At 40.7% G+C, this 22479-nt stretch overlaps 1 protein-coding gene across 6 annotated transcripts in view; it reads right to left on the bottom strand.

The window, feature by feature from the left end:
- Positions 1-1447: 1447 nt before the first annotated feature.
- Dnai4 (dynein axonemal intermediate chain 4) overlaps positions 1448-22479 on the bottom strand; it is an 81539-nt gene continuing 60507 nt past the window's right edge. For 5 of the 6 annotated variants that reach the window (XM_040757063.1, XM_040757065.1, XM_040757066.1 and 2 more), the window contains 4 exons: positions 21889-22115; positions 20704-20860; positions 4611-4779; positions 1448-1941 (listed from right to left, as the gene is read on the bottom strand). In XM_040757063.1, the coding sequence (XP_040612997.1) occupies positions 1709-1941; positions 4611-4779; positions 20704-20860; positions 21889-22115 (786 nt within the window). In that variant the 3' untranslated portion in view covers positions 1448-1708. Of the gene's footprint in view, positions 1942-4610; positions 4780-13685; positions 15038-20703; positions 20861-21888; positions 22116-22479 lie in introns of those variants that run through there. The other variant, XM_040757064.1, reaches the window with a different exon arrangement.

Raw genomic sequence — 22479 nt, 5'->3', positions numbered from 1 at the left:
CAGGAAAATGCAAGTCAAAACTACTCTGAGATTCCATCTTACACCTACCAGAATGGCTAAGGTCAAAAACACCAATGACAGATTATGCTGGAGAGGGTGTGGAGAAAGGGGAACACTCCTCCATTGCTGGTGAGAGTGCCTCCAGCCATCAACCAGGCAAGGCTGCCTCACGTACTCATATGAAAAGATGTGATTCAACCCTCATAGAGAGTATGCGACTCTGAACCACCCTGCTACCTGCTAAATTCCAGAAACAGACCTGTGGCTTATCTAGGGCGTAGGCTTAAACAATAAAAGGTGGAATGTGAAAGATAAAGTTAGAATCTGCAGTTAGGTTACCAGATGACCTACCCATCCCACTGACCTTCGCTCCACCAGGTTCATCGCAGCTACAGCACATCCCCCATTCCTTCCCCTCCTCCCTTCCCCTATATAAATCCCTTTGGAATGAATAAAGTTGTCGCCTTGATCAGATTCTTGTCTTGGCGTCCGACCTTGTGTCCCCTGCCCCCCATCTTTTTCCTAGGTGTCCACCAGCCCCACGTTGAGTGTCCTGTGGGTCAGGACAGGAAACAGCCTAGATGTTCCTCAGTTGAAGAATGGATAAAGAAAATGTGGTATATTTACACAATGAAGTACTTCTCAGTGATAAGAAACAATGACATCCTAAAATTTGCAAGCGAATGGACAGAACTAGAAAAAAAAAACATCCAAAACCCGGAAGAGAAATTTAATATGTACTCACACATAAGTGGATACCAGACATAAAGCAAAAGATATCCCACCTACAATCTACAATCCCAGAGAAGCTTGAACCCTCTTCCAGAAACACATGGAAGCAGATGCAGAAATCCACAACTAACCAATGGGTCAAGCTCCTGGAGTACAATCAAAGTGAGGGAGGAGCAATAATATGAACAAATGAGTCAAGACCATGATGGGGAAACCCACGGAATCAGCTGACCTGAGCTAGTGAGAGATCACTGACTCGGGTCTGACAAATGGGGAACCTGCATAAGACTAAACTAGACTCCCTTAATACAGGTGACAATAGTGTAACAGGGACAATATATGAGGCCACTGGCAGTGCGTTCAATATCTAACACTAATGCACAAACTGACTTAGTGAAGCCCATTCTATATGGAGAAATACCTTGCTCAGCCTAGCCTAGACACCAAGGTGTGGGGGTAGAGAGGTGCTTTGGACCTGCCTCAACTAGATGATGGGACAGACTTAGTAGACTTCCTAGGGCAGGCCTTACCCTCTCTGAGGAGCAGATAAGAGGAAGGAGAGTGGGGGCAACGGGTGGAAAAGAGGGAGGGGGAACTGGAATTGGAATGTAAAAAAATAAATTAATAAAAAGAAAATAAATAAAAGTAAATTAATTAAATTTAACTTATTTAATTTAATTAGTTCATTAAATTTAAAAGAAGAATCATGGTGAACTTCGATTCAGGCATTTTATTGCAGTTTTGCACAGCACTTGAAATTTCAAAGCAATAGTTAGAATTCAGAAAGAAGAGTGGATTGACCTTGGCAAAGGAGAAGAGAGACTTCTCTTGGCTTTAAGACATAACAGACAGCCCTTTTAGGAAAGGACAGCCTACCCCAAAACCATGGTTGCAGTGATAGAAGCTGAACATGGGGCTCAGTGGTAGAACGCCAATTAGAAACATGCAGAAGCTCGCCCATGGGTGTGGGCTCTTCCTAACAGAGTGTACTGAGCTCAGTCATGGAGCAGCCTTCCTTGCAGCACAGAGCTTGCAGATCTCGTTTGGACACCACCGAGTCCTTCTTCAACTGCCAAAGCCTTTCCGTGGGCGCCTGTGGATCTTGAACGAGCTCCTGTCCTGAGGTATCCATCTTGGGAAGGTTGTGCTCAAGAGTTTCCGTGGATGTCTCCTGTCTGTCTGGGAGCTGGAAGTAGTTTCTTGGCTCAGCTATAAGAGAGGAAAGGCACCATACTACCTTAAGGAGCCCCGACAAAGGAAGCACCGACCACCCACAATTCAGGAAGAGCTGGCTTGTGCATGCTTTTCATTTTACAGAGGTTGAAAGACATCAGTATCAGCTGGCTAGCAGCAACTGCTGCCAGCCACCTCTACTCCATGACCAGCAGTTTCCAAATATATCACTTATAATTAGCAATAGGCTATATAATTAGCCATAGAGGTATAATTAATTAGCTAGAGACAGAACAACAACAGTAACAAAAACCCTGGGTATTCCTGGCAGAGCTCATCAATGGGATTTCCATTCCATATCTGAAAGTAAAACATGAGTCATGTTGTTTGATCTAAATGTTGTTCCCTACATCTGTATTCAAGCCCCACTGGCTTTTAATTTAGTTTAGATTCATGTATCAGCCCTGGCAAGCACTAAACAAAATCCACATGCATGAATGCTAGTTGGCCAACTAGTAATTGATCAGATAAATAATGTGAAGGAAAACATGATGATGGAGACCTGTGGAAGGTTTGATTTTAGTGTTATGATATCAGTAATGTCCAAAGGAGATAGGCTAGTGAGATCGCTCAGTAGGTAAGGGTACTTGCAGCCTGACAATGAAAGCCTGGACCCGCATTTGATCCCCAGAATCTACACAAAGATAGAAGGAAAGAACTGACTCCACAAAGTTGTTCTCTGATCACCACATGTACTGTGGCGTATGTGCCTGTATACAAATCTCTCTGTCCGTCTGTCTGTCTGTCTGTCTGTCTGTCTGTCTGTCTGTCTGTCTCTCTCTCTCTCTCTCTCACACACACACACACACACACACACACACACACACACACACACCACCACCACCACCAACAACAACAACAACAACAACAACAATACTAAAAAATAAAATCTAGGGCTGGAGGGATAGCTCAGCCGTTAAAGGCTAGGCTCACAACCAAAACTAAACTCTAAAAGGGAGAAATGTATATAACATTCATTCTACTGCTCTGTATATTTCAGAGCTATTTCAAATAATTTTTCTACCATAACTTGATGTGCTGTTTCAAAAATCAGTGACAACTCCTTCACTTTTAGAGTTGAAAAACACTCATATTTCTGATAAGGTCCGTATGAGCCTCCGTATTAAAGTGATAAGAACGAGTTTATCACATCTCAAGGCATCATTCCGCTAACATATGAATGTTGTTGATCCTTTACTGAAGTCGAAAAGTCATTTTAAGCTGAGCTGAAACCTTCAGCATTTACAAGTCATTCATGCCCTAAATCTTTACTAGAAAACAAAGACAATGAAATCCATTATTCAGGCAGAGTCATGAGGTGAGCACAGAGAGAGCTATGTTGCATGGCCCCAGTTAGAAGAGAGATCTGGAAAGTCAAGGCCACAGGAGCAAAAGGAGAATGGTGGCTAACCAGGGATGACTTAGGTGTCCGGGGATGGCAAGACGGGAGCCAAGGAGTACAGAGTTTCAAGCAGCCAGGAGGAGTGAGTCCAAGAGATGGCCCCTAGAATGCGGTGGCTCTGATGAACAGCAGCATGTGCATTCTGGAGTTACTAAGAGCATACATTTTCAGTGTTCTCACCACCAGGAAATAAGTGTGTAGGTAATGTGTGAATTAGCCTGACTTAGCCATTGTGCAGCATCATACATGATTAATCCACTTTTGTTGATTAAAAAATAGAATAATAAAACCTTAAGTAAATGTTAGCTCATAGTTTAAAATTTTTATTTTTATTATTTTAAGTGTGTGTGTGTTTGTGTGTGTGTGTGTGTGTACATGAATACAGGTGCCCAATAGGGCCAAGGAGTCAATCCACCGTAGCTGGAGCTACAGATAGTTGTGAGCTGCCTAACATGGACCACTGAGTCATGTCTCCAGCTCCTTACCTCATAATTCATTACAAGATTAACAGAAAGAATTCCAGTCAATCTTCAAAGTCACTTAAATTGAAACAGAGGTTCAGCGAAGTCCACACATCGTTGCTGTGATAACAGATTGACAGGCACTCTGGGAATTCTGACCACACATTTCCTATTACTCACGATGCCGCCACCTCCACCCGCCCTCACCTTCTCCATGATGTCCTTTCTTCACTTGGTACACAGTATACAGTGGCAATGACTTCGGTTCTGGAAGCACATAGACCTGGCTAGCTTCCTGGCTTCACTGTTGAGCAGCTGAGTAAACAGTTTTCTTATTGATAAACGATAAACAGTGACAGCGTTACTTACTTCATACGATCTTCATCGGAAAGCTGAGTGAAATGTTGCCTCTGAAATTGCCAGGTACTCCGGGTCCTTCCTTTCACCCTTGTAAGCCACTTACCTGAATTCTAACTTAATACACTCTGTAATCATCCGTGTGCTGATACCTGGCCTCTCCATAGCCTTCACTGCTGCGCCCACTGATGCTAAGCTTGCTGAAGTCCGATGCAGCGAAATGATTGCAAGCAGAAGACTAAAGAGTAGCAGCGCATTACTTTTTGAACTGTAGCATGTTCGCCTTTTACCTGGCCAAATTTGTTGATTAAGCCCCTACATTGTAGATCAGAGTTTCTTAGAGAATAGCTACTAAAATAACAGCGGGGCGGGGGTTAAAAAATAGGTCTGGGGTGGGGGGAAGTGACGTTCATGAGTTCAGTTACCTCTCTGAGCTTGGCGAGCCTCCTCGAGGGATCTCCTCCATCTAGAGCTGGCGCAGATGTAGATGACTGTTCTCACGTACTCGAGGCCACAAAGCTTCACAGTCTCCCTGCCTCTCACTTGCACGACAGCCAACAGGACAGAGAAGAGAAACAGAGCGAGAGTGGGGCCCTTCATGGTGCGAGAGAGCAAACGAGAATCGATGCAATCAGTAATACCCAGTGAATTTTTGAAGTTACCTCACCCTCTTGGGTCATTTATACTAATCCCCCTGACGCCTTATCGCTCAGACCTTATTTTAACAGTGTTTACTAAGCACGCAGGTGACGGTGTGGAGGGCTATCGATGTGCGTTTATGATTATTGCTGCGTACTCAATCATCCAAGCATCTCACTTAGTATTGCTGCATCTTCTCGGGGGTTGCTGTGGAAGTGCAACGCTTTGGGAAGCAGGAAGGTATCTGCTTCAAAGCCCACTTTTCATTTACTAGCTGACAGAGAGCAAGCTTTAAATTCTGAAAGTCAATAGTGGTATCTCTCTAGCAAAGGCGATCCCATCTGATGAAAGCTTCCAGGGAATGGATGTGGCTTCTATGTCAATGCAGTGGGTAATCACACAGTGATGCAGTCTGTCAGGGTTAGGGTTTGATTCCTGGCTTTCCTCTCACCAGATCTAGAATTTAAAACAAATTATTTAAGTACCCTTTTTTTTAAATGCTGGTGATGACAGATCGCAGAGGTAATGAAACAATGGATACCCCACTTTACATATTAACAGTTGTTAAGGTCTTGGTTTCCATCTTCCTCAGCATCATCATGGACTAGGAAAGATAACTTCTCCTCACAGCTCAGAATTTCTGTGACTTGAATGCTCCTTGATATCCTTAACCTGTGAGTCGGGTATGCCTATCCCAAACAGCTAAATAATGAAACACTTCTTTTGGTAAGCCAACTTCCCTCAGTAGTAGACTGTGCTGTTGAAATGTGAGCTGAAATAAGTCCCCCCTCAACCCAACTTGCTTTTGGTTAGAATAGTATGTCACAGAAACAGAAAAACAGGCCAGAACATCTATGCAGCCCTAATATAAATACACTCTGGAATCTAATAGAAGCTGCAGTTAGCACCCACCCCCCTGCTCTGCTCCACTAAATTCTAACTATTCTTTCTCTGCCTCCATTTTTTGTCTACAGTTCTTAGGGCCTCTCCAGGGGTCACCCTGATTTGGAGTGTGGATGAGAAGGCACAAGGATCTGAACTCTGTGGCTAAATGGATACAAGATAGTCATCCTGGCCTGTACAGGCTGACGAAGCCCATGACCACAATTCGAACCCCCCAGTGTGCCCCCCCCACACACACCGGGCTGCTTTAGTTTTCTCATATGTAAATTGAGAAGTTTGGATTGGATTGCTTAATGACTCTTCTGAACTTGAAATTCTAAGTCCTGCTGTAATTATCTGATTAGGTTGCTCCTACCTCAAAACTCTTCCTCATTGAGGGGAGGGAGATCTTAAAGTGGGAGAGATCATAGAATACAAGTCATATGAAGGGGGGCAATGGAATGGGAGGGCATGTTTGAATGGGGACCAGGGCTAGAGGGTAGGGAAGAGGAACTAACACAAAGGATGTCTGACAAAAAGCCACAGAAACCTACTATTTTTAAGCCTCAGAAATAAAACAAAGTTTGATTGGAGTTATCCTACTGGGGGGATAATACTCCTCCCATAAGTCACAGGTTGCCAAAGTAAATGACTAGTGAGAGGTGTGAGCTACTCCACCAGAGTTTTTGGGCAAGGGGAGTTCCAGAGACCACCCAGATAATGTAGTCTATTGCCATTGTTTTTGGTTGCCTATCAGAACTTGATAGTAAGACATTATTGAATACATTGGTCACAGGACTTAACAGACAAGTCAAGCTGGTACTGACCTAGCAAACTTCCTCCCTGGTGGCTAGCTTTCATGGAACTGGAAGTTGCTCTGTAGGTAGCTAGGGGAGAAAAGTCATCAGGGTCTTACTGATTTGTGAATCTTGCAAGCTCTAATGAACAACCTGTTAGGATATGCAATGGTGGCATGGATGTTATGGGGTTAACCAAGCACTTTTCTAACTGGATTTGAGGTCTGCTCTGCAGGAAGAAATTCACAGCTGGTGCTGTAAATCTGAACAAGAACCCCTGCCTGTGAAGCTCATAGGCCCTAGAGATGAATGTGCTACTAGTGTTTTGCTAAATGGACATAGTATCAACTGACAGTTGATGACAGCTAGGGGAAGAGGAGTCAGTCTTTTTTAAGGTAATGACCATGCTCCCACACCCAGGTATATATGGGCAGCACTAATTGAACACAGTAAGTTATTTTTAAAAAGAGACTTGGCAGCCGGGCGTTGGTGTCACACGCCTTTAATCCCAGCACTTGGGAGGCAGAAGCAAGCAGATCTCTGAGTTCGAGACCAACCTGGTCTACAAAGTGAGTTCCAGGACAGCCTCCAAAGCCACAGAGAAATCCTGTCTCAAAAAACCAAAAAAAAAAAAAAAAAAAAAAAAAGAGACTTGGCATTGGGAGTGGGATTGAGGATTCAGGGAGAAGGAAATGAATATGATTTAACTACATTGGGTATACATATGAAATTATAGAAAATATTTTATAAATATATCAAAATTAATTAATAAAATGATTCCTTTATGAAAAAACATAAAAACAAAACCTTTTGGTGATTTATTATTATCTACGTAACATAATCCTCACAGGTTGGCTTTTAAGATTCTTTACTTGAGTCCAAATATCACTCCGTCCACATTATTTTGAAGTTTGATTAGAGAGGACCACCAAAGTAAAATCTTCCCATCTTGTGATCAGTCAGTTTGCTGGTTATCATGTCCCTAGGACATTTAATCCTTTTCACTTGATGCTTGACTCCTTAATTGTTGCTTCAATTTGCTCTGCATTTGTTGTTTTGTTTTTCAAGTCACGGTTTCCCTGTGTAGTGCTGACTATACTGGAACTCTCTTTGTAGGCCAGGCTGGCCTCAAACTCAGAGATCTGCTTGCTTCTGCCTCCCTAGTGTGAGGATCAAAGGAGTGTGTTGCCACACCTGGCTGCATTTGTCTTTAAATGTGCTCTAGTCCCTTCAGAGTGCAGTAACAAAATACCAGCTGTTGGGAAGTTTATAAACATAGAAATGTATTTCTTGTACTTCTAGAAGCTACCTACACAGAGCATGAGATATGAACAAGAAAGATGTCCTTATCATATAAAATTGATGAGCATTATGGATTATTGGTTGTAACAGCATAACCTCGTTTTTTCTGATTAATATAATTATCTTATAATTACAAAATCTTTGCAGATATAGAGAGTGTTTATAATGACCCAAAGAGTTTACTTAAAATGCTTTAAAATTTATTTTTATGTGTATGGGTATTTTCTCTGAGTGTATGTCTGCATGTCATCTGTGCCCTAGGAGGCCAGAAGAATTTAGATCCTAAAGCTACCACCTTAGTCCTCTGGAAGAACAGCCAGTGCTCTTAATAGCTGAGCATCTCCAGCCCCATGACCCAAAGATTTTAAATTTAAGCACATAGGCCATATTATTTGTCCTTAACAATTGGAATTATTGCATACCCAATGTGTTGATTATAGGGAGGCCTTGTCAACTACAAACTCTATGAGCTGTGGTAAGAACCAGCTTGACAAACCGCAGAACAAATGGATGGATGGTTTTGAGGTGTAGATATACATAGAAAATCTATCCATGGAAGCTTGTCCCAACAAAAAGTAACATTTTCTAAACCTATATAAGGGCACTGCTAATTAATTACTTGTTATTGAACATCATAGATTATGATAAGTGCTAACTGGCTTACTTATGCTAACTTGTTAACTCATTAGTTTCAAAAGAATAGTTAGAGGAAACTTACAAACTTCTGCATGCTTGTGTATACACAAAACCCAAATATTAAAATCCTCAATATGATAAAAACCAAAACTAAAACTAAGAATCACAATGGATCTGGTAGATGTGTGTTTCACCTCTTATGGGTGTGTTTCACCTCTGTATTGCTTGTCCAGGACACGTGGCTATGGCATGCCTTGTAGCTGGTGGTTGAGGTAAGTTGATATGAGTTGTAAGTAATACCCGTAGCATTTGATCAAACAGAGCTCAGTTCTGCCACTTGGCAGCTATGAGAACTTAAGACACATAATGTCTTGGAATTACACTTTTTCATTTGTGAAGTGCTAACATCATCAACATCATAAAGGTAGTGATGTGAGGCTTAAATGCAAAGAATACTGACCAGAGCCTGATACAAAGAGAAGTTTGCATAGATTAATAGCAGTTATAATGGTGATGACCCACCACAGTCCAGTGACATCAGCGTTAGACTGATACATTTTTGGTATTGATATTTGGTTCTAGCTAGAATGCCACTTTGAGGTATTAAACCTGCAATTTTATTTTATAGCTTGTTAAATTGAAAATATCACAGGGTCAGTAATTAAGTTAATTAACTACATCACTGATAAGGTATGGGTCAGATCACATATAGTTATTTTATGTTTTTAGTCATTACAAATTCATTAGCAAACATTTACGTATTTTCCAACACAAAGTTACCTAATACCTTTCTTAAGATTTATTTTTGTGTGTGCCTGTGAGAGTCATGTCTGCAGATGCCAAGTCCCCTGGAGATGGAGTTATGTGTAAGCAGCCTAATGTGGGTACTGGGAAACAAAGTCAGGTCCTTGATAAGAGCAGAAAATGCTGTTAACTACTGAACCATCTCTCCGACCTCTAATATGACTCAGTGAATTCTATTGGGAACTGTCATGACAAAACTACTGACACCTGGAAGTCACTTCAAACTCCTCATTCCTACTATCTGTTGACTGAAATATTCTCTGTAGTCAAACATCCATCAAATCTCAAAGTCCCTACTTGGCGAGTTTCTATTTTCTGAATTTGTCCATCATCCATCTGTTGCTTTCTATCCTCTGTGTCTTGACCCCCAAGTTGATTTGGATTGCTATGCTGGCCTCTGTATGGGCCCTGTCATCAATTCATTTTCTGGACTGTAAACAAGATGATCTTTCATGTGAGTTCTCTCAAAAGTTGTCCTCTGACCTCACACGTATGCTTTAGCATGCACACCCATACACACATGTACTACAAAAGTTTTGTGATCTATATATTAAACAGGCAGAGAAATAAATATATTTTTCAAAGAAGATACACAACAGTCAAAAAGTATATGAAAATGTGGTCATCATCACTGCTCATGGAGAAAGGCAAATTTGGCACCTTTATGGTGGAAAATTTAGAGCTTCCGCCCCAAAATTAAATGTGCCATGTGATTCAGAAATTCTACTTCTGGGTATACATCTGAAAGAAATGAAGTTCGGATGTTGTGAGGCACTGTGGTTTATTCACAATAAACACATGAATCAAGGCTGGGCATGGTGGTACATGCCGGGTCCTAGCGGTAGGGAAGTAGAGGCAGAAAAGATTAGGAAACCAAGGGTTTCCTTGGCTGCATACTGAGACTAGACTAGGCTCTATAAACTCCTGTTTGGAAAAAGAAAAAAAATGGAATCAATTTACATATCTGCCAATAAATGGCTAATCTGGTGTTTGCAAGCACACACATGTGTATGTTTTCAGATATACTTAGAATTCTAACAGAAATTGATACTTAAAGCTTTATTTTGTATGTACACAACATCAATTTTGTATTTTGTTATCATTTTGTGTGCTTAGAAATAAAGACAATAAACAATCAAGCATGCTACAGTTTGGAAAATTTAATAAAAGTGAGCTTGTCCTGGTGGAGTGGGTGGGTCTACAATCTGACATTGGAAGATCATGATCCAGGCCACTCTGGGCTACAGAGTGACTTGAAGGTCAGCTGAGTACCTAGTGAGACCCTGTTTTAACATTTAAAAAAATACATGTAAGAACTAAGGAATAGATCACTGTCACTGTGCTTACCTAACCTTATTGGGTTCCAACCTCACCACTCAAATAAACAAGAAAACAACAAAACCCCAAACACATCTATTTATTTATCCTTGTCTCTATCCCTCTATCTATCATCAGAGTTCAGATATAGATCTCCCAAGAATTCACCCTGGGACACTTCTTAGAGTAACAATACCATATCGTCTTATAGTTAAATGTATCTATATAGAATACATATTTGGTGAAAATATAGGTTTTTATGAGTTGTTTTGGGAAATTGCATAAACTTTTGGCAATTTTAAAAGATAAATGCCCACTTTCATAAGATTCATTATATATCAGATTTGGTAAACATATTACATTTTCTGTTCAGTCTAGGAACTGGTCTCATGTAAGTGTCAGCCTTTCAGTTTTACTATGCAATGAGTTTGCCACATAGAAGCTAATATGCCAGTAAATGGCCCACAAGTTTTGAGGAAATTTGAAACAAAGTTCTGAACAAACAGATTGCAAAGTCTAACTGTTGTGTGGAGAAGTCAGTGAGGTCACCAGGACAGTGAGCATCTCCTGAAGCAAAGGAACAAGCACAGCAGAGTACAGAGGCTAGAGATGCTTTCTGGGGACAGGGCTCTGGTGATCAGAATGAGCCTTGTGCCCTTTTCCTGGGATGCTTTACATTAGATAGCCTTGTTTCCCAAATTGCTGGTGGGAACACAACCACACAAAGTAATAACAATCTACACACACACACACACACACACACACACACACACACACACACAAAGGCAGTGGGGTTGTTATCACTTTTTATATTGAAAGGGGAAATGGATTTTACTGTAATAAAATGGAAGAAAGCTGCAGCTATGTTCATGAACGTTCCAGGCTGATTCAACATTCTCCATAAGTTCTACAGTTCAAATGTTTTATCTACTCTGATGCTAAAATATTTTCTTAGGGTACCGATGAAATTCAATGTCAGCACAAGTTTCTTGCCCTTCCCTAGATATGACTACAATGTCTTTCTGTATCAAGATCCATCTATCATTAGGACAGGGCTCTTCTGCTCCAGTGGCTCTGAGTGCTTCTGAATATCACTAGTTGAATGGGGAATGGCTTTCTTCTCTCTATTTCTGGTTTCTGGTACACCATCAATACTGGTCTCTCACTGAATCTCCTGCTGTTGCCCAGAGTTATGGGGATCCTGTGTATGGTTCTTCAGGACCAAGTCTTTCACATGCTCCATCAGATCATAGATGGGGTAGATGCTGGGGACTACCAACTCAAATCTCTGGATGTCTGTCAGAGTGGTAACTGAGTTGGTCTGATAGGGCTGCTGGGACCACCCTGCTCAGGTGAGAGACAGAGCCAACTCTCCCATGCTCATGGTAAGCGGTAGGACCAGTTTCCCCAAGTGGTGGGGTCATCATTATCCTAGGGCCAGGTGGGGTCATCTCAGCACGGCCCTTGTACTTCAACACATAGTTTGAATGGGCCCCTGTGATAACTCGGGCAACAAACCCCAGCTGCAGCTTGACCATTGACACATGGCTAGCAGCAGTAGCTAGAGCCTGGGTGTCACCCTGGTCCCAGGATGCAGATCGGCATGGTCCCAGTTGCAATGTGATTAGCAGACTCCAACATGACTCCAAATGGTCTCCCAGACCCTGTGCAACACAGAGCCTCCGATGGTACCGGGAGCCACAGACCTCAACACAGACCTTAGCTATGGTGGGGCAACGGATACAGAAGACACGGACATGGCCTCTTGCCCCAGGCAGCAGTGTAGGCCACCCAGATCCGTATGACCCTTGTGACAGCATGACCCTCAGGCACCAATATGGTCTCAGGTATTGGGCCAGACTCTGGGCATCTAGACTGCCTTCGGTGGTATCTGGAGCCTGCACATTGTCCATTGAGGAAGAGACCCTGGCTGTGGTAGGGTCACAGACCCAGACATGGCCCTCGGCAGCAGCCCAAGACCAGATGTCACCATGGCCCTGGTGGCAAGCAGGCCATTACTCACTGCTTCTCCTCTTCAGATCTACCTCTCTCCACAGGATAGGAACCATTCTCTCCCTCCCTCCCTCCCTCCCTCCCTCCCTCCCTCCCTCTCTCTCTCTCTCTCTTTCTTCTCTCCCTCCCTCTCTTTCTTCTCTCCCTCTCTCCCCCTCTCTCTCTCCCCCCCATACCTTACACCTGACCATATATTTGCTCATCATAATGGCTGCTCAGAACAGCAAGCTAAGCCAAAACAAAGCAAAGCCAATGTGTTTGAGTTCAATCATTTCAAATTGCCAGTGAATGGTCTGGTATTTTATCTTACTTCTTCAAGCCACAGTCTTCTGGGAACAGATATTTTTATTAAAACAATTTGCTCTACTTGTTTCAAAATTGTTAAGATAAGTAAGTTGAGATGATGGCTATGAATGTGTTTTGTATACTAAAAAGAGCTTCAATATGCATAATTACTAGCATATTAATAACTAAACTGATTTACAGTAAAATTCAAGATTTTCTTTTGAATAAACTTTTTAGACAAAGTGGCACATGCTGGGTGTTCTAATTTCTCATTTGTAAATCTAAGTAATTGTTTAGAAGTAAACCAAAGGAACATTAAATGTGATGCACAATTACACAGTTAGGAATACCATTATCCTTGTCTAGATCAGTGGGAAGTACAGCTAGCTTAGCAGGAGACTCAGACGGCTTTAAGTTCTGTATGAGAGCAGCCTCCTGGAAAATGATCAACCTAAGTGATGACTGCCCAGTGCTAAGTTCAGCATGGCCATCACCCTCTCTGCTCCCAACTGCATACACGCGTGCAGTAAAGATGACATGACTAGTGATGTGATGGGTAGAATTCTCATGCGATGGAGTCTACTATAAGGAACTGAAGTTAGCCTAGAAAACAGGCAAGGAAATTCCCTAATACAAATTCATCCCTAATCTACATATGGGAGAGCATCATTTCACCCTGCATGATCTAGAGGAGAAAATGAAGTAGAATATGTTCAATTTTTTGGATCCATTGTCCAGTATCCAATATGAGGCCTTTAATTTTCAGCCAGGTTTGATGAAAACAAGAGAAAAATTAAAGAAAACATTAAAATAAAAAGGAATGCATTTTTCAACTAAATCAGTTTTTATTGTGTTTTTTTTTACTCAAAGTAACACAGTTATTTCAATCTTTCAGAAAGGCAACCACAATGACTTAGACCAGCAGAAAAATATCAAATCTTTAGGACATGAGATAAACCCAAGAGCCACCTAAAAATGGGTTACTTTTGTTTAGTGGATAGATCCCCAATATGGAGATGGCAAGGCAATGGTTATTGTCATCAGTAGTTGTCACTGTGATGGAGCATCACCAGAACAGACACACACAGGACCTCCAGAGCCTCAGCTGGCTTCACACACCCAGTCTCTCTTCTTCACTCAAAACACTTTACAGAACAGGCTGCTATGCCTTCTAGCCTCCTTTGACTCCTGAACACATGGACCACCTTGTAGCAGTCTGTCAGTGGGTTGGGGGGTACTCCATCCTCCTGCCCAATCTCTCTCTAGACCTCTTTAGAAAACTCCCTGACCAGGTGTATAGGGCAGAGACCTTGTTTTCTTGCTGAAACAACTCTAAGTCTGCGCTGAAAGTTCCCTACAGATGATTCGGGCTTTCGGAGGAAGGTGATGATGTATTTTGATTAGTGTTCCCCTCTGATGAGGAGATGGGATGCTGGCTAGCAGGACAATGTGGCTGATATTTGCTGTTCCCTCCCATAGCTTGCCAAGCGGTCTGACAAAGTTCTCTAGTCTTGAGGCTCAGATTTAGGAGGGCAGCATTGATTTTTCCAAGCCAGATGTGAGAGCTCACTGTGCTCATTTCAGTGGCTGTGTGACTGTAAATCCCAAAGTTTCTGTGATTTTTATCTTCTACCTGCAGATGAAGTAATTAGAAAAATAGCTAAGTTTTTTTGGGGGGTTTTTGTTTTTCGAGACAGGGTTTCTCTGTCTTGTTTTGGAGGCTGTCCTCAAACTCTCTCTGTAGAGCAGGCTGGCCTCAAACTCATAGAGATCCGCCTGCCTCTGCCTCCCGAGTGCTGGGATTAAAGGCGTGCGCTACCAACGCCCAGCGAAAAATAGCTAAGTTTTTAAAGAAAGCATTTCCCAAGATATTTGGACATGTTATAGGTTTATGTATATGACCAAGAAGTAGAGCATAAAAATCTTTAGAAAATTAAGAAAATCCCAACAAATATCTTCAGTATTTAAAATTATAAACTAATCATGTTTCTGAAATAAAAACTAATTTAATTTAAATGGAAGGTATAGGCCACATATTGCTCTCTTAAAACTAAAATCTTAGCTTACAGTATATAATATTATTCCCTTTTCCTTAAACAAGAACAAAATGTAGCAAGAATGATTGATTATCCTGGTTGGTTTGTCTTGGGCCCAAGCAGAGCACTTATTACATCTCCCTGAAAAGAAAAAAACACACAATTACAAGACAATAAAATTCAATCTGAACAGTAAAGCTGTCTTTAAAATGCCATTTGAAATTTGTAAGTTAGATGTACACATTTAATGGGCATCTAGTAAGATTGTAAAAGAGAGAACAAACAGGGGAAGGTTTAAACAATGACACTTGCTTCCTGACATATAGCTATTTTCCTAGGAAAGCCTCTTTTAATGAAGCTTGGCAAACAATTTTATAAGGATCTGATGGAAGGGATGGCAGTTTTAGCGCCTCCTGTTTACCTCTGCACCTGAGCCTTAGTTGGCTCACCTGCATTTCCAGTTCTTTCCTGACCTCTGTCGATGGTTGACTTAGAGACTGACTTCTTGATGTTCATGTGGGTCTGTACTAAAACTCACAAGATAATCACACACTAGGAAGGAAACCAAAGATGGGGGGGAAGAATGCGAGAATTTATAGTGAAAGACGACAAGTCCAAAGAGCCACATTTCCCTCTACCACAAGGCAAAAAGGATACTGAGAAAATCGGCATCTGAAGGCTATGGGAGATGGAGATGCTGAACGTATCTAAACTCTAAGGACCAGGAGGCCCCCCGCATCTCAGGAGTCAGTTCCGGTCCTCTGGCCTGTACTGCACTCACTGCCCTCAGTGCTGTGTCAGCCTACAGTGTCCAGTGGAATAATGTAACGCCTGGCCACTTCTAACCTTCCTGTGCTTTTCAAAGCTGTGCCCTCCTGCTTCTGTCTCTCACTTGGGCTAAGGAAATGGATCAGTCTTGCAGCTTGCTCAGTTATATATCCTTAGTGCCTAAGACAGGCCCTGTCACATGGTATACACTGATTAGTTATCTCATCAATCAATGAGTGCCTTTGGTATCTTTCAACGGTGGCCTAGTATATCACATGTCTATGTTTTTAAACCCCATTTTAAACACCCCACCTCTTAAATATTCTCCTTTAGTTAAGATAAAGTATATATACCCCAAACAGAGAAAAATATGGCAAATATCTATACACCAAGTCATAGCAGTCAATGAAGTATACAAGAGCAATCTCTAGAGATTAGTCATGGAAAAGGTTTCTTCCTAAAGGGCCCACAAAGTTGACTTCAACTGAATTCCTAAACCATAACTCTTTAAAGCAAAACTTAGATGTCTAGTGATTGACTTTCACCATATCAAGAGACCTGGTGCTTCTGGCATCATGAAAGTTAAGGGGTGGTATATCCTGTCAACAGTTAGCTATACTACAGAGTTATAATTGCAATGAGAGAAAGAACACATTGCCCAAAAACTCATACCAATCCATTGAACACTTCTCTATCACACCAGGCACGGGGCTGTATGGTAGCATTCTTTGATTACAAAATACATATTCATCCAAATAAACAAATATGGACTAGGGAGATGGCTCAGAGGGGAGGAGTACTTGCTGTGCAAGCATGGGAACCTGAGTTCAAGCTGGGCATAGTCCTATAAGTGCCTGCAACTCCAGCACTGTGAGTGGGCGGAGACAAGCAGATCAGTAGGAGCTGCTGACTGCCAATCTAGCTCCAGTTTCAGTGAAAGTGAGTCTGTTTCAGGTGAATAAGGCAGTGACAGAGCAAGACAACTGATGTCCTCTACTAGTGTCTGCACAAACATGCATGCAGACACACACATCACACACACACACACAGACACACACACACACCAAATCAACAAAGGCCACTTTACTTCGTATATTTTTAATATACAAGAAGTTTCCTATAAAAATAAAAGTGTGTGTAGGTGCACATGTTGACTGTGCAGAAGTGAGAGCACAACCTTGTGGAGTCAGTCTCCCCGCCTTCTATCTTTTACATGGATTCAAGGAATTGTACTCAGGTCACCAGGCTTGCAGAGAGCATCTTTATCTGATGAGCTACCTTGGCAGCTCTGAAGTTCCCTTTGTATACCTTCCTATCCTGTCTTTCCTTATCAGTCATAACCATAAATAGCCTTAGAGATCTGGTACACATCTTTCCTATGGATGAAACCAAAAGTCCTCCAGACCTCTGACACACTCTTGGTTGAAATTAATGGAAAAATTATAAGTCATGATGTCACTTCACATAATATCTTGATAAGAAGTACTTCATATTATTACTGGGACTATAACTGTTTTCCAAAAGCTATGGAGGAGGATGGGTGGGTTATACCCACAGAAATAGCACTAAACCTTTCAAAGACGTTGATGACAATCATGAAAATATACTCACTCGCTAATGTACAGGACATATTTATTAAAGGAAACATTTGCTCACCAGCCATGAAATCACCAGAGCACACATACAAGAACTTATTTAAAGCCATTTGAACTCTGTAAACTCCAATTTCTGTTTATAGAATATATTGTTCAAATGAAAAGATGGCTTGAACTAATCAAGATCCAAACATAAAAATGAAGCATGTTGCGTTTGCATTTTATACTTCAAACTATAATTCTATTCACTGAGAATAGGTTTTTTTGTTTGTTCATTCGTTTGTTTTCTGTGTGTGTGTGTGTGTGTGTGTGTGTGTGTGTGTGTGTGTGTCGCGTGTGTGCGTGTATGTGTGTTATTTGCTGCAGGGTCTCATCTTTGCAGACCAGACTAGACTGAATCTCACCAGGTAGTTCTTAAACTTGCAGTCATACCTGATCTCCTCAGCATTGAGATTACAGGCATGAGCCACCACATCTAGCTTTTTTTTTGTTGTTTGTTTTTTGAGACAGGGTTTCTTTGTGTAGCCCTGGCTGTCCTAGAACTCACTTTGAAGACCAGGCTGGCCTGTAGATCAACCTTTCTGTCTCCAAGTGCTAGAATTAAAGGCATGCACCATCACACCCTGCTGTGTCACATCTAGCTTTTACATGAATTTTAGCATATTATGCCCATCTTCCTAAAACTTTCCTTTCTACATATATTCAAAAATTCTCATACGATCATAGTAATATGCATATTATCTAAATGTCTGTGTTTGGAGAAGTGGTAAGGTGATACATTTTAGTTATACAGTCCTCTATTAGCCATCATCTAGAATTGCTTCTGATTTATCAATATAGACCCATGATTGCTATAAGAAGATTCAGTGTCTTCTCATTCGCGTATCTTCAAAGGTTTCTTTTCATAGTAGTTGCTCAGTAACTGTTTGCTTAATGTTCTTCTCTCTCTCTCTCTCTCTCTCTCTCTCTCTCTCTCTCTCTCTCTCTCTCTCTCTCTGTGTGTGTGTGTGTGTGTCCTCCTCTCTGTCTGTCTGTCTGTGTGTGTGTGTGTGTGTGTGTGTGTGTGTGTGTGTGTGTGTGTGTGTGTATGCATGGGGATGGCCTTGGATGCCAAAGAGGGCAGATATATCCTATACCCTGGAGCTCAGGCAGTTCTGAGTTGGTGCCATGAATCCTCTGGAAGAGCAGTGTGCCCTCTTAACCTCTGAGACACGCTAGTGTATATTTCACACCATTACCAATGAAATAAAATCCTGGGGGATAAACAGAATCTAGGGAGACAGCAAATAAACATCTAAGTGTTGGAGCCTGACCAGATAGTAAAAGTGTCATGAGAAATAAATGAACTTAAGCCTGCCAAGAGAGGCACTGAGGTGTTGCCTCTTCTGTGAGAAGCTGTCTCATCACTCCCTAGCCAACACTATTCGACATACATCTCAGCCAAATGAGTAGTAACTAAATGTACTTACAATGTTATTCTTTTTATGTTAATAAAAAAGTATCATGTACAAAGACAAACATAATTTTAACATTTTCTGCATAAACAAGTCTTTACATATTATGTATTTCAATATTCACTTATATATAAAAGACTTTTTCATATCAGGTTTCCTGGCAATCTAGACTGATGCTCATATACTGAAAAACAATCTATAATTGGGTGAAAGTGTACAGTCTACTGGGATTTTCATGTTATATAGCACTTGAACCTCTTTTATTTGAGGGTAGACTAAGCCATCCTTCTACACATAAAGGTTGCTTCAAGAACATCTAAGAAAGAAAAATAATTTTACATCGGTATCCTTCTTGGCTAGTTAACATGAATGAGGAGTTATCGCCTAGTTATAAGGACTTCTGTTTTATTGAAATGATCTCCAAGGAGGCTAATGTAAATATATATATACATGTATATTCTTACAACCCTTGCTAACATTTGATGTTGGTTAGATTACAACCATTTAATCAATGCTAGCTACTGCTTTAATTTCAGTTGAGTATTTCATAAATGCTACTGAGGATGAAGATGTTTTGGTACCGTAGATTCCTCTCTGTGAATTAGTATTTTATATATTTATTCATTTAAAAAAGCATTGGGCTTGCTTTTTCTGATTGTTAGAGTTCTTTGCATACACTAGAAAAGAAAACAAGTAACTGAGTTGGAACCCTAAAATTCATTCACCATCTTTCCCCTTAAAAATGATATTTACAATATATTCTGATTTCTTAGAATCTTTCAAAGCATATTTATTCAACAAACACCTGCTGTATACCCGTTGCTGAACTAAATAATGGAAATATAGCCTAGCCCAAAATAGGCAAAATCCTTGTTTTTATGGAGTTTCCATTCTAGTCTGGGGGCATATAGAAATAACTTTTTAGATAAATAAGAGTATAGAATATTAAAAAGTGAGTGCTATTGAGAGAAATTAGTGATGGGGATGGACGAATAGGGAGTGTGGAGAGAACAGATATTACAGTTTCAAATGAGACAAACAAAGAAATCTTAACTGAAAAAGTCATTTTAGAAAAGATCTGAAGTAGGTGAAGGAACAAGCCCTGAGGGGTTTAGGTGGAAAGATGATAAATAAAAAGTTCCAAGAATGGAATTACTAGCTCAGGGCAATCCACACTCCCTTGAAGGGCTCCTGATGCTAGTTTTACACTGTCAGATTGTTTCCAAAGACAGTACATCAGTTTCTAGCCCAACAGCAATATTAAAGGACTTTACTTTGCAGATGCTACCTGCTACTTAGTAGGTCTGTACACATTCTAAAGAAACCTGTCAATTTGATTGTGAAAACATATTGAATGTTAGTTTAGAAACTTTTTAAGGTATATTGTCACCACAGTTTTGTGAATGGATGTTCTTAACTTGTGCCCTCTCTTCTATTGGACTCAGTGCTTTTTAGAATATTATTTATGTGGTTTTACTTTAACATTTTTCATGTTAAGATATTTACCAGATTACTTTTTGCAATAACAATAAAAACAAAGAAAAACTAAAAAATCTACTATAAAAATAATGTGCATTGATGATACTGAGCTTTTTGTCAAAGCTGGGCAACATAATGCTCACATTTGAATAGCTGCATATGGTACAGCACCAGAATCAGTTCTCACTTCAAGAACAGTGGATAATCTCTGAAGACATTTATTTCAGCTACACCTACTGACTGTCCAAGCCTGGGTTACACAGTAAGCATGACAGAGTTCCTCCCAACAGTGTCTAAGGTCCTTATATGGTGCCATCATTTTCTCATTATTATCTTCTATAACTAAGGATCCCAGGCTGACTGAAAACAAGCTTGATGGACACTTGGAATCCCGCATTACCATACACCTCAAACCTGCCACTCACCAAATGTACGTCCATCCATGACATACTACAAAGTCACACTCCAACGGATTCACAAAGGACCTAGAAGTTTTGCATCTGAGTCTTACCCGGCCAGTGTCTGAAGCAGTAGGCATATGTTTCAGTTCATAGACTGCAACCTGCCCATCGCTGTCTCCCACTAGAAGGCAATCTGTCTGTTTGGCAAAGAGAACGGTTGTGAACTTGATTCCAGGATTAGCAACATTCACAATCAGAGGGTCCAAACTGTAATGAAATAATTTATCTGTAAATTTAGGTGTCACATCAAATTGATCTTTTAAAAGATACAAACTGAAAAAGAGTTTGATTTTTTAAAAATTGATGTAACAAACAAAAATCTCCTAAAGTGTTTCCAAATTTAGAATAACTTTTTCTCCTAATCAAGAACCTCATTTCTTCAACAAGACAGTTGCAGTTGCAGCCAGGTAAATTTAATTCCTAACTTAAATGTGAACACATAAACTTAAGGTTTTGTGCTGGTTAATTTTGTGTGTCAACTTGGTAATACTATGGGCCAAGTACAGTTCTTTGTTCAAACACCCATCTGCCACCACTAAAAGTTTTTGTTCTCTCTGTCTCTGTGTATCTCTCCGTGTCTCTCTGCCTCTCTGTCTCTCTCTGTCTGTCTGTCTCTCTCTCTCTGTGTGGGAGGGTGGGGAGGGTGTGGGTGTCAGTTCTTAGCTATGACTAACATTACAATTAGAATTTAAACAAAGCTCCCTCCCTTCCACAACATGGATATGTGTCATCAATTGAAGGCCTTAATGAGAAAAGACTGTGAAGTGCAATACAGTTTTGCCTGTGAAATGCCCTTCCTTGTGTATAGCAGGCAAGGCCCTACCACAGGCCACCATAATTATCTCTTCATAGAAGAATATTTGAATCTATAAGACCTGCTAGAGTATAAGGCCACCTTCAGCTGAGACGGTTCTTAGTCTTGGTCATGAAAATAACCACCTGGGCTCTTTGAAAAGGAAAGGCAGTGTCATTTTTCTGTTTCTAGGGAAGCATTGCCCTGAAAACTATAGTTTTACTAGGAAAATTAAAACCAAGGCATGGATCATTTAAACAGTCACTCTATTATATATAGCATTGATTCAAAATAAATCATCCTATAATGTCATACTTGAGCTGTGGCTGGCACTGTTTGAGTCACACACCTGTTACCTGATTACAAAGCTATAAGATTGGTATTTTTATTTGATCTCTTTCTGCCGGAGACATCACTCAAAACATTACCATTAGATACTTACGTGCTGATCTGAAGGTCCCAAATCTCTACTCTGCTCTCATTTGCAGCAGCAAAAATATAGGCAGAGTTTGGAGACCAGGCGACATCATAAACAACATAAGTAGTTGTGTAAAAACTCAAAAATGGCTTGAGAGTCTCCTGATGCCAGATCATGACACCCCAATCTGCAGAGCAGCTCAAGAAGACATCAGGACAAAATGGATTCCATACAACTTTATACACTGGACCCTGGGAATGCAAAAATGCCATGCATAGGTAAAGAATATTTGACATCTTATATTTTAAACTTGGCCAATAGATTAAAAGTTACTATGATTTCTAGAAGCTACACACACCACTGAGCATTACATAGGGACTGCTTTAGCTGAAAGACTGTAAATTTAATCTTCCTTTAATTATCCTATATAAAAATACTTGAGAAAATGGCCAGTAACTATGAACACATATTACAGACTCCTGAAAGGATATCAGATGATGTTACAAAATAACAAAGAAATATGGAAGAGATGATCATAAGAGACAAAGAATGAATATAAGCAAGAGACAATGTTTCTTTGGAATCAGCACACAAACTTATTCAAGGGGCTACTAA

Source organism: Mesocricetus auratus, unplaced genomic scaffold, assembly GCF_017639785.1.
Source record: "Mesocricetus auratus isolate SY011 unplaced genomic scaffold, BCM_Maur_2.0 Super-Scaffold_100014, whole genome shotgun sequence".
Taxonomy (NCBI): domain Eukaryota; kingdom Metazoa; phylum Chordata; class Mammalia; order Rodentia; family Cricetidae; genus Mesocricetus; species Mesocricetus auratus.
Note: the sequence above shows the minus strand (reverse complement) of the source record. Positions and strands in the feature narration are given on the sequence as shown.